The sequence below is a fragment of the Pseudorasbora parva genome, chromosome 6 (assembly GCF_024679245.1).
Source record: "Pseudorasbora parva isolate DD20220531a chromosome 6, ASM2467924v1, whole genome shotgun sequence".
NCBI lineage: Eukaryota > Metazoa > Chordata > Actinopteri > Cypriniformes > Gobionidae > Pseudorasbora > Pseudorasbora parva.
The window spans coordinates 42,303,400-42,316,364 of record NC_090177.1 but is presented as its reverse complement, the minus strand read 5'-3'; the positions used below and the strand labels follow the sequence as shown (position 1 = coordinate 42,316,364).

Genomic DNA, 12,965 nt, shown 5'->3' with positions numbered 1-12,965 from the left:
TCTAGTTTGGTTTTCACTCTTTATTGAGTTATCAGATGTGAGCAGTGGTTGATGTGTGTGTTGTTGTTGTTGTTTTCAGTACAGCGGAGGGGTTTGCTGATTCAGATGCCTCGACAGGCTGGGAAACCTTCATGCAGGCGCTCGGCTACTTCCTGAAGATGTTCTTTGGGTCGGCCGCCTTGGGCACACTCACGGGTCTCATCTCTGCTATTGTATCCTTATGATTTTGTGCATTTTAAAGTGCCCGTTATGGTATTTTTAAGGTTCCTAATTTAGATTTAGAGTCTCCTACAACAGGTTCACATGCATCAAAAGTCAAAAAACACTCCCATTTTATGAAATAATAGACATTACACATCCCTACTTTTCTTTTTTTGATATTTGCTTATATATGTACATATCCGAAAATGTATGAGTTATCATAATGTTGGAAATATTTAAATATTTGTATTCTATATTGTTTATTATATCTGAAAGTTGGTGAAAATAAGAGTAAAATGTGCTCAGTATTAGTATGTATTTAGATGCTTGTAGTGCAAAACATAGTGAATAATATCCTATGTTAGAAAATAAATATTATTATATTAGTTTTATTTGTGTGTATGCGGACCAATATACGTATGTACATTTTATATTTATATTGTTTCTACATAGTTGTTTATTTTAAGAACTCTACTGAAGTCCTGTGAGGTTATATTTCTGAATGAGCGTTTGTAGGCTCTGAAACACTTCGACCTGAGGAAGACTCCGTCTCTGGAGTTTGGGATGATGATTATTTTTGCATACCTGCCGTATGGTCTGGCTGAGGGCATCAAACTCTCCGGTGAGTTGGGCCGTTTTTACACCTGTTTTTTTCCAAAACATAGAGACTTGTTGCATTTTCTTCTTGGTTCGGTTCACTTTCACAAGGAAACCTTGTGTGTTTATGAAAGTCACATGTGTGTAAAGCTGTCCTCTTATTGGTCAGAGTTTCCTCTGCATCATCCATCAAGATGGTTGACAAGTTCGCTCCATGAGCTTATTTTGGCTTTATTTGTAACTGTCAAGAGACACTATGTAACCATCTTTCCCGCTGTTTAATTGTATACTTCACTCATATTAATACTGCAGCAAATTCAAACGCGCTCTCTCTGGATCTCCAACTGTCTAGAGGTGAACTGTGCCAAGACTCACACAAACACTATCTGAAAAGCTAAAGCAGAAATCAAGACTTCATTAGGACAGCATTCTCCCACAGAGCAATTACACAACATTTTAAGATGAAGAGGCGCTCTTTTGGTTTTTAACTGTGATATCTAATGTGCTCACTCTCAGAATCAGACACTTTTGCTATTATAGCACATTGGCAAATTGTGTATTATAATACCATTCGGTTCGTTGATCCATTGGGTCGGACTGCTTTCACACCTCAGGAGAACCATCCCAGAGTTTGTTTTTCAATCGGACTGAGACCTCCTCATTCAGGGGATCTCGGGGCGATTGTTTTGTTGCGGATCCGAGCGCGATTGCCGCGTTCACATATGTCTAAACGAACTGAACCAAGGGAGAAAACACACCAGGTTCTGAAAGAAACGCTCGGGTGTGAAAACACCCTTAAAAACAAAACCATGTCAAATGTTTAGTGATTTCAGGATCAGACTTGATGTCTTTCTGTTCGTAGGTATCATGGCCATTCTGTTCTCAGGAATTGTCATGTCTCATTACACTCATCATAACCTGTCTCCAGTCACCCAGATTCTCATGCAGCAGACTCTTCGAACTGTGGCCTTCATGTGCGGTCAGTGCCTATCACAAATCTACCGCTGCATTGAGGAGCATTGTTAACATGAACTTTACTCTTCTCTTCTGTTTTGGTTCCACAGAAACGTGTGTGTTTGCATTCCTGGGCCTGTCTATCTTCAGTTTCCCTCATAAGTTCGAGCTGTCTTTTGTCATCTGGTGTATAGTATGTCATTAAAGTGCTTGTTATCTCTGTTTGTCTTTCCCTGGAGCATTACTGCTCTTTCTGCTCTTCAATATCTGATAAAACAAGAATGCTTGCTTAAGGAGCGATTTGTTTCTGGTTCTATAGAGTCTTATCTGAGCTTAGTTATTATAAACAAAGACAAATGGTTATTCGTTGTATGTTATCAGAATTTAAGTGAAGTGTTTTCCTGTCGCAGGTTCTGATTCTTGTTGGTCGGGCCGTGAATATCTTCCCCCTCTCTTTCCTGCTCAACTTCTTCAGAGATCATAAAATCACCCCCAAAATGATGTTCATCATGTGGTTCAGCGGTAAGAAGACCCTGTAGATGATGCATTTTATTTTCTAGTGGTTTGAAGGACAGAAGTGAGTTTACCTCATTATCTTAGTAAAATTAAACTGCAGTCAACTCTTATACTTTAAAATGTTTATGATTCAAACATTCACATTTTTAACCCATATCCTCTTAACATAGCAGTCATGCAGTTTGTCATTAGTCATACATTTCATGGACTAATTTTATCCAACAACCTATTAAGTACATTTTTATATAAAGGTATAAGACAAAGATACATTGTATATACAGCAACTAGTCACTATTCATTCTTTCCCATTTTAAATGACATTAGTTTTCTTTTTTTGTAGTTTTTCAGTAGTTTTACAATAATGTGTAAATTGTTATAAAAACAATCCTTCAATATAGTCATAAAATGACAATGAGCTCATTATTTTAAGCTTGCGTCTTCCATGCTCATGTGGTCAGGTCTGCGGGGTGCAATCCCATACGCCCTCAGTCTTCATCTGGGTCTGGAGCCCATAGAGAAGCGTCAGCTGATCGGCACCACCACCATAGTCATCGTGCTCTTCACCATACTGCTGCTGGGGGGCGGGACCATGCCCCTCATCCGCATCATGGACATTGAGGAGAGCCAGTCAAGGCGCAAGAACAAAAAAGACATCAACCTGAGCAAAACACAGAAAATGGTGAGATAAATGTTATCCACGTTATATTGCCAAAAGTATTTGGACACCCCTCTAAATCATTGAATTCAGGTGTTCGATCACTTCATGGCCACAGGTGAATAAATCAAGCACTAGGCCTGCAGTCGCTTCTACACACATTAGTGGAAGAATGGGTCGCTCTCAGGAGCTCAGTGAACTCAAGCGGGGTACTGTGATAGGTTTCCACCTGTGCAATAAGTCCAATACTGACATTTCCTCACTCCTTAATATTCCCACGGTCAACTGTTAGTGGGATTATAACAAAGTGGAAGCAATTAGGAACAACAGCAACTCAGCCACGAAGTGGTAGGCCACGTAAATTCATAGAGCCGGGGTCAGCGCATGCTGAGGGTCACAGAAGTCGCCAACTATCTGCAGAGTCAATAGCTCCAGACCTTTTAACTTCATGTGGCCTTCAGATGAGCTCAAGATCAGTGCATAGAGAGCTTCATGGATTGGGTTTCCATGGCCGAGCAGTGCCTTACACCACCAAGAACAATGCAAAGCGTGGGATGCAGTGGAGTAAAGCAGCCGCCACTGGACTCTAGAGCAGTGAGACGTGTTCTCTGAGCGACCAATCACGCTTCAGTCTGGCAATCCCATGGACGAGTCTGGGTTGCCAGGAGAACGGGACTTGCCTGACTGCATTGTGCCAAGTATGGTGGATGGGGGATTATGGTGCGGGGTTGTTTTCAGGGGTTGGGGGAAAGGAACTCTTAATGCTTCAGCATACCAAGACATTTTGGACAATTTCATGCTCCCAAATTTGTGGGAACAGTTTGGGGATGGCCCCTTCCTGTCCCAACATGACTGCCCTCCAGTGCACAAAGTGTCGGCCCATAAAGACATGGATGAGGGAGTTTGGTGAGTCCTGAGCTCAACCCGATAGATCCCCTTTGGGATGAATTAGAGCGGAGACTGAGAGCCAGGCCTTCTCATCCAACATCAGTGCCTGACCTCACTAATGCGCTTCTAGAAGAATGGGCAAAACATCCCATAAACACACTCCTAAACCTTGAGGAAAGCCTTCACAGAAGAGCTGAAGCTGTTCGAGCTGCAAAGGGTGGGCCGACTCCATATTAAACCCTACGGATGAAGAATCGGATGTCATTAAATTTCATGTGTGTGTAAAGGCAGGCACCCCAGAACTTTTGGCAATATAGTGTATATCAGGTTCTTTAAAAGAAAGAATTGCATTTCTCCATTTAAAGACACTGGTCCTTATTTAAGCAATGTTCATAAATCTACAAGTACATTCAGAGTAACTGATGTGTAAAATGGACCTTTTCGAAATGATTCACAAATGTCTCAAACCTGAGATTTCATAGTTAAACGCATGTTACAAATTGGGCATACACCCGTAAGCAATATTCCCCCCACCCATGTTCATCAAAAAAAAAAAAATTATGTTCACTCAAAAATGAAAATGTTATCATTTACTCACCCTCCAGTTGTTCCAATCCTGTATGACTTTCTTTCTTCTGTTGAACACAAAAGAAGATATTTAGAAAAATGTTGGTAACCAAATAGTTGACACTAGCCTCTGACTTCCACAGTAGGAAAAACATACAATGGAAGTCAATGTCTCCCGTCAACTGTCTGGTTACCAACATTTTTCTAAATATCTTCTTTTGTGTTCAACAGAAGAAAGAAAGTCATACAGGATTGGAACAACTGGAGGGTGAGTAAATGACAACATTTTCATTTCTGGGTGAACTATCCCTTTATTTGCCGCTTTTATTTGTGAGAGAAGTTGAAAACAGTAACATGAAGTCGAACATTGTCTGCATCCCATAGTGAGATGGCTGCTTGCATACTGTTACACAGATGAATTAGATCAGATGTAATGTTTGTCAAATAGCTACACAGATGTTTTCATGTAGCATTCAATACTTTAATCGATACAATACTATACTGAAATAAAACAAATAGCCCATGAATTACAGCTACGTGAATTTATGCAATAATGCAAAGGATAATCGGCCATTGAGTGATTCTGTTAGGTTGATTGGCCAAAAAATGCAATTCAAGTGTTAAACTTGCAGAGTAATTTGATTGGTGCTTTGAGTAATAGTAATAGTCAAATGGAGAAATAATTCAATTATTTTTGTTTAAAGACATTTATTGAATATGCATCTCTCTCTCTCTCTCTCTCTCTCTCTCTCTCTCTCTCTCTCTCTCTCTCTCTCTCTCTCTCTATCTCTCTCTCTCAGGGTAACGCCATCGAATCTGAGCATTTGTCTGAGCTGACAGAGGAAGAGTATGAAGCTCAGATATTTCAAAGGCAGGATCTGAAAGGTTTCCTGTGGCTTGATGCCAAATATCTGAACCCGTTCTTCACCCGTAGACTCACACAAGAGGTTAGACTGGTCATAACCTTCATACTACCTTCATAGAGATTATTCCTGTTATAAGACTTATAGAAAACGTTTTGACTGGGGCTCGCAAGCAACCGCAGTGCATAGAGGTTAGCTGTCGGTATATATTGCTTGTATTCATTTTTGTATTTTTTATAATATTGAATGGTTATAAGAGTGATGAAATTTTAATGGTGTCATGGTAAAACTATTTTGTGATGTATATTATTATTGTGAAATAAAATGGTATAATATTTTGGTCATATCAGCCCTATACGAACCCGATTCCCAAAAAGTTGGGACACTGTACAAATTGTGAATTTTAAAGGAATGCAATAATTGACAAATCTCATAAACTTATATTTTATTCACAATAGACTATAGATAACATATTAAATTTTGAAAGTGAAACATTTTGAAACGTAATGCCAAATATATACTCATTTTGGATTTCATGAGAGCTACATATTCAAGTCAAGTCAAGCTTTATTTATATAGCGCTTTTACAATGATTATTGTTTCAAAGCATTCTGGAGAGAACGTTGATGTTATCAGCTCATTTCAATTTATCATATAGTGTCAATGTGGGCAGATCAGTAATAAAGTTGATGCACTTAATTTAGTAATTCATTTTATTTGGATATTTAGTAGGGGTGGCCCCGAATAGTCGAAGATTCGATGCATCGATATGCGGAGCCTGATTCGACCACCAATCTCACGGTCGAATCTTCGCGGGTGTTATGAAACGAGGATCATACCATTTTGGCAATATGGGGGTGCTCAATATTTTAAAGACGTGTCGCGGCGCTGAGCTGAGCATCGGTGTGCGACCCCTTTAAGGTTGCTGAGCTTCGCACTGCGCCTTTAAAATTCAAACACGTTCAATGAGTGTACACACACCGGCGGCAGCATTCAGCGCCTGTCCGCGGCCACTCAGGAAGTTGTTTAAAATCCTGCCACACCACAGAGCGCTTTTTCAAGGTTTTATATTAAATTGATATTATATTTCCCTCAAATCGTCAATGTACATACTGATATTTAACCCTGTGCTACAAGATACAGTCATCGTGCAGCTCTTCTGTCAGTCAATTCAAAATTGAGCTTGCGTGTATATAATGTGTGCGTCAGGTGGTGGTGTGAGATCCTGAGGCGCGCGGGGCTGAGCTTCGCGTCCTTCACGCCCTTTAGGCACAATAGGCTTAAGAACGTGCATGTAACCTACTCAAATTGTTCTTTTCCTCTCTAGGCAGGTATTTTTTTTAGGTTTATTTATCAAAATGTTCTTTTATATATTTGTGTGATGTTCTGTATTTCGATCGCGGCTTTAACATGTTATGAGAAAAGGTTTATTAATGTTTATCCACCACATTACCTTTTAGGCTATTTAAACCTAAATAAGAGCCATCAGTTCGTCTGTCAGTTGGCAGGCAGTTTTGGTCGCTTTATTAAAAGTTGCTGCTGTGTGCAGTGTGTAAAGGAAAATAAAAATAGTTTTACCCTTCTGCTGTAGTGTCGTGCCCCTCCCAACCCATTCACACACACAGATGATTCGACTATCGGTCGACCATAGAGAGATTCGACAATTCTGATTCCAATGTGTAAATCGTTTGTCAGGGACACCCCTAATAATTAGTTAAAAACTTTCATTATTTTATTATTAAAATTTTAGTGAAAAAAAAAGTTCCACAAAATTTGGGACAGGTAGCAATAAGAGGCCGGAAAAGTTAGATGTACATATAAGGAACTGCAACTTGAATTTGCAAATTATTAGGTCAATTGGCAACATGATTGAGTATAAAAAGAGCCTTTTAGAGTGGCGGTGTCTCTCAGAAGTCAAGATGGGCAGAGGATCACCAGTTCCCCCAATGCTGCGGCGAAAAATAGTGGAGCAATATCAGAAAGGAGTTTCTCAGAGAAAAATTGTAAAGAGTTTGAAGTTATCATCATCTACAGTGACTAATATCATCCAAAGATTCAGAGAATCTGGAACAATCTCTGTGTGTAAGGGTCAAGGCCGGCAAACCAGACTGGATGCGTCGGGCCCTTAGACGGCACTGCATCACATACAGGAATGATACTGTAATGGAAATCACAACATGGGCTCAGGAATACTTCCAGAAAACATTGTCGATGGTCACAATCCACTGTGCTGCATGGTGGATTGTTAAAACTACAACTACAATTACAACATCATGGCTGCGTAGAAGAAGGATCCGGGCACTGAAATGGCCAGCCTGCAGTCCAGATCTTTCACCCATAGAAAACATTTGGCGCATCATAAAGAGGAAGATGCGACAAAGAAGACCTAAGACAGTTGAGCCACTAGAAGCCTGTATTAGACAAGAATGGGACAACATTCCTATTCCTAAACTTGAGCAGCTTGTCTCCTCGGTCCCCAGACGTTTGTAGACTCTTATAAAAAGTAGAGGGGATGACACACAGTGGTAAACATGGCCTTGTCTCAACTTTTTTGAGATGTGTTGATGCCATGAAATTTAAAATCAACTTATTTTTCCCTCAAAATTATACATTTTCTCAGTTAAAACATTTGATATGTCATCCATGTTGTATTCTGACTAAACTTTTGACATTTTAAAACTTCCACATAATTGCATTCTGTTTAGTTCATTATGTGTACAGTGTCCCAACTTTTTGGGAATCGGGTTTGTTACAGAACATATAAACTACTCAGAACAATGACCCAATGACCCAGTGACCCAATGCCAAAAATGTTCAGCAACTGCACACAAAAAAAAAGGCCCAGGACACATTAGTACTTTGCATAGCAACATCCTGGCAACCACCCAGAATCCCCCAGCATCAAAATACTGCATGTGTATTATCATTAAAAGAGAAAGAAAAAAAAGGATGCAGATTATTTAAATCATGTGCAGAGTTGACTTGAAGGACTGGTTGTCATCTATTGTTCTTCCTTCCTCTCTAAGGATCTTCTTCATGGGCGGATCCAGATGAAGACGCTCACCAATAAATGGTACGAGGAGGTCCGTCAGGGTCCGTCCGGCTCTGAGGATGAGGACGATGAGACAGAACTGCTCTGAGACAATCATACAAACAGAGAGATGCGGCTGACTCCGGACTCAAATGAGCCGCTCGCACCTGTACCGCACTGTGATGGACTCCTGTGGTTTCACACTGGAGCGATTCGTGGCTGAATGAGGAAAAGGACAGGAGTGTGTGGCACAAGAAAGCCTGGGATTGTTTTGTGTAGAGTTGAGGCACTTAAAGCGAAAACACTGAAGGAATAAAGATGGAAGGCGAAATGAAATAGGGGATAGCAAAAAAGAAACAGCAATATTAAACACCTTTCTGTCATATTTTACAGGTTGAAGCACCGTAATATAGCTGATTTTTGGGGGTTTTGTTTTACATACAGGGAAATGACATTAATGAATGTTTCTGTGATTGGAATTAATTTAACAGACGTAACCTATTTTTCTTTTTTATTAAATATTTATTTGTTGTGTTTTGTCTTTGTAAACGGGGGTAAAAGGGTCTTTTATAATGTCTCCTGACACTGTATTTTGTAGCTGAATTGAGTTTATAACTCACTCTAATGAAGGAATGTACCTGTGCATTATAAACATAAAGCTGTGTAAAAACGTGAATAAATGATTGATTATAACGCTGTCCAATCCCTTGTTCATTTTCTATTAAATTTAGATGCACAAAAGACAACATTTAAGTTCTTTGAAAATTAGGGTTACAGACTTTTCACCGTGTTTTCAATGGCTCTTGCTGTAAAAGGCTGTATAAAGCCATTCATTTAGAACAGCTCCTGTTGTCTGGAGGTTTTTATTATTTTTAATTTAATTATTTGTCCTTGATCTTTTAGCGGTGTTTTGTCAGCAATACAAAAACACATTGAAGAACTAAAACGTTCATCCCTCACAAAATTATTACATATGGCCACAAGGGGGTAGTCATTTACAAAGTTTTCAATTTCTATTTCATGGATCATTTAAATGCCTTTAGTTCTGAGTGGATAATTTAAATGAAAGTCAAGAACATCTCGACAATATAGAATAAAGGCTCACTTAGGGTGACGGGATGTATCTTCTTCCAGACAGTCACAGCGCCTTTGTCACGAAAGTGCGGACTCGTATAAAGACTATGAGTATTTAGGGTGCATTTGGGACCGGGCCACTGCACGCTTTAGGGGGTGTGTAAAAACTCATTGGGCTCAAGGGGAGAAAAGCCTCTCCGGGGCGTCGGAAACATTGTATGGGGGCGGGTCAACACACACTCACTTTTTAAGACCAACAATATTGGACCCAATTACTTTTACCATCTCTAATTCAGCGCATGTCTGTTCAACAACCCCTAACTTATAAACACCATAGACAGTAAAAGAAATGGACAGAGCGATCCCATTGACTTCAACGGCCGAAAATGAGGCCAATCAGGAGCACTCACTTCCTGATGGCTGAGCGAACTGCGCAGGCTCAGACTGAGCTTGACGACGTAGATGTGACGTGAGCCTCCTGTCTGACAGCTGTAAGTCTTCTAGTAGTTGTGGAAAGTGAAATCTGAATCACGTTGTTTAAATATTTTCTCCCGTTGCTTTTGGCTCACTATGGGCCTCTCCCCATTCTTCCCTCTTGACTTTATCAGACTTTATGTCTCCACGTCCCCCCGACTGTCTCATAGACAGTAAAAGATTGCTTCTGAGCGTCTCCTCAGGTCTATACGGTAATTTCTCAACTGTGCGACAGAGTGGAGTTGGTTATGACGCAATCGTTAGCCTATTTTTACAAAAACAGCTTCTACGGGCGATAGTGTAAGATACAAGGTAATGGAGCCTTTTATGCATTGTTGTGTTTCTTTAGAAATAAACAATGGACAAATGGAGTCTTTAAACGCCTCAGATGTAAAGTTATTCACTGTCAAAGTTATTCAAAAATGAATGGGAGTCAATGGGATGCTAACAGCAGGTGATGGCTTGGTTAGCAATGGTCACACCCTATGGGTGGAACGCTTTCCGAGCGCTAGATTACCCGCTTGATAAACACATTATTAAACAGTTTTTTTGTGTGTGTTGTGTGTGTGTGTGTGCGCGTGTGTGTGTGTGCGTGTGTGTGTGTGTGCGCGTGTGTGTGTGTATTTAAAAAAAAATATTTTTTTTTTTCTTAATTTTTAATGAAAATAAATTCCTTTCTGGTCTGATATGTGATGGGAAAGGAAGTAGAGCGAGTTCGGCAAAAGGCAGAATCAAACCTTGGGTCAGTTTGCATCAAAGCGTTCTATCTTCTGCCTCCCCTACACTATTGCCACTGTAAAAAAAATGTGCTGTATTCTTTAATTTTGTCTGGCCCAATCAGATATTAACCATAGTATATTTTTTTCACCTGCTATTGTAGTCAATGGTTGTTTTCTGCTTGGTTACAAACATTCTTCCAAATATCGTCTGTGTTCAGCAGAGCAAAGAAACTCATACAGGTTTGGAAGAACTTGAGAGTTAGTAAATAATGACAACATTTTCATTTGTTGGGTGAACTATCTCTTTAATGTAAATGGCATCTACTCCAGTAAAAAGAAATTCTAGGATAAGGACCCACCCACATTTTTTTGGCTTCTGAGGCCCATGAACCTCCTGCTGTAACTTTACCTGCAGGTGTCACTGTTGGACAGTGTTACTTTAAAAAAACTAGTGATTTATACCATAGATATCCATAATAAAGGCTAGATGTCTCGTGCGCGCTGTTGGCCAATGGAAGCTCGCTCACTCGTAACAGTGTGTTTTAATGGTGCATGTACTTTTAAATAGCCATAACTTGCTCAATTTTCAACCGATTTTCAAACTGTTTTGTTTGTTATAAACGTCAGAGATGTAGTTATGACACTACATACTTATGAATAATTATAACCATGAACTTCAATATTAAAGTAACATTGAACAGAACAGATAGGTGCAATAAAAAAAGGTATTTATGTTAAATCAATATATAGGCTACTAAAACTGTGTACCGAATGGCAACATGAGAAATGTATTAATTATATAACACACACACACACACACACACACACACACACACACACACACACACACACACACACACACACACACACACACACACACACACACACACAGCTCTGAATTTTTTTCCAGACCTAGCTATAGCTAATATATATATATATATATATATATATATATATATATATATATATATATATATATATATATATATATATATATATATATGTGTGTACTTTTATAATAAGAATATCACTATTATAATAAAAAAATGTTTTAAATTAAAAAAAAAAAAACATGCAAACTAAGTTTATTTTAGACCAAAGATTGGTTGTCATAAAATCGTTATTGGTGTCAATAAAACCTATATAATTGAACAGCTCGATTGTGGTCTCAGCCCCCTTGATAACGTAAGTTAGCTGTGATACACAAGCTGCACGATTAAGTCGTTAACCGAAACGAAAAGCTGCAATTTCAACGTGTTAAAGCATCCAGATTTGTAGCCATGTTAATAACGTTTGTAAGAAACCAAACCATTTGTAAATCCGTCAAGATTTCAGCGAGATAAGAGTATTTATGTTCGTACAGATCACTCATCTTACATCAGGTTCCACAGAGCCCAACAGAAAGCTTGCCTGTGACAAGATGGCCGCCGGTGATGCCGATGGTGACTCCGCCGTAAGACATCTAGCCTTTATTATGAATATCTATGATTTATACACTTCAAAGTCACATTTTGTATTGTTTGTGAATTTTTTTTCTTTTTTTTCTTTCATCCTCAGAGGAAACGCCCCTGATATAAACACTACCGTTCAAAAGTTTATTTAACTAAGATTTTAATGTTTTTAGAAGAAGTCTCTGATGCTCACCAAAGCTGCATTTATTGTATTAAAAAAATAAAAAAAATAAAGTAAATATTGTGAAATATTATTCAAATCTAAAATAACTGTGTTCTATATGAATATGTTAAAATGTAATTTATTCCTGTGATCAAAGCTGAATTTATCATCACTACTCCAGTGTCTGTACCAACTCATAATGTAATAACTGCACAGAATGTAATAAGCATTACATTATTATTATTATAATAAAATGTTCATAACATAATCATTTTCTCAAAATGTAATAAAATCTTGAGCGCGTAATGTACCACCAGCGGCCAGCGGAGGTCTCACTCTCCGGAGTACTCTAGGTTCATTCGGATTACAATTCCCATGCACCCACATTCTGGGACTGATTACACAACTGTTCCACACAAGCGGGTAATCTAGCGCTCGGAAAGCGTTCCACCCCTAGGGGCGGCCATTGCTAACCAAGCCATCACCTGCTGTTAGCATCCCATTGACTCCCATTCATTTTTGAGTCACTTTGACAGTGAATAACTTTACATCTGAGGCGTTTAAAGACTCCATTTGTCCATTGTTTATTTATAAAGAAACACGACAATGCATAAAAGGCTCCATTACCTTGTATCTTACACTATCGCCCCGCAGAAGCTGTTTTTGTAAAAATAGGCGAATGATTGCATCATAACCAATGCGACTCTGTCGCACAGTTGAGAAATTACCGTATAGACAGGAGGAGACGCTCAGAAACAATCTTTTACTGTCTATGAGACAGTCGGGGGGACGTGGAGACATAAAGTCTGATA

At 39.1% G+C, this 12,965-nt stretch overlaps 1 protein-coding gene across 1 annotated transcript in view; it reads left to right on the top strand.

Moving 5' to 3' along the window:
- The window catches only part of slc9a8 (solute carrier family 9 member 8), a 79,268-nt gene extending 70,303 nt beyond the window's left edge, over window positions 1–8,965 (top strand). Inside the window, exons 9-16 of the mRNA XM_067446964.1 lie at window positions 80–212; window positions 718–823; window positions 1,661–1,777; window positions 1,863–1,945; window positions 2,163–2,274; window positions 2,727–2,947; window positions 5,179–5,325; window positions 8,268–8,965. Coding sequence (XP_067303065.1) covers window positions 80–212; window positions 718–823; window positions 1,661–1,777; window positions 1,863–1,945; window positions 2,163–2,274; window positions 2,727–2,947; window positions 5,179–5,325; window positions 8,268–8,381 — 1,033 coding nt within the window. The 3' untranslated portion in view covers window positions 8,382–8,965. The remainder of the gene's footprint in view (window positions 1–79; window positions 213–717; window positions 824–1,660; window positions 1,778–1,862; window positions 1,946–2,162; window positions 2,275–2,726; window positions 2,948–5,178; window positions 5,326–8,267) is intronic.
- The last annotated feature ends 4,000 nt before the right edge of the window (window positions 8,966–12,965 follow it).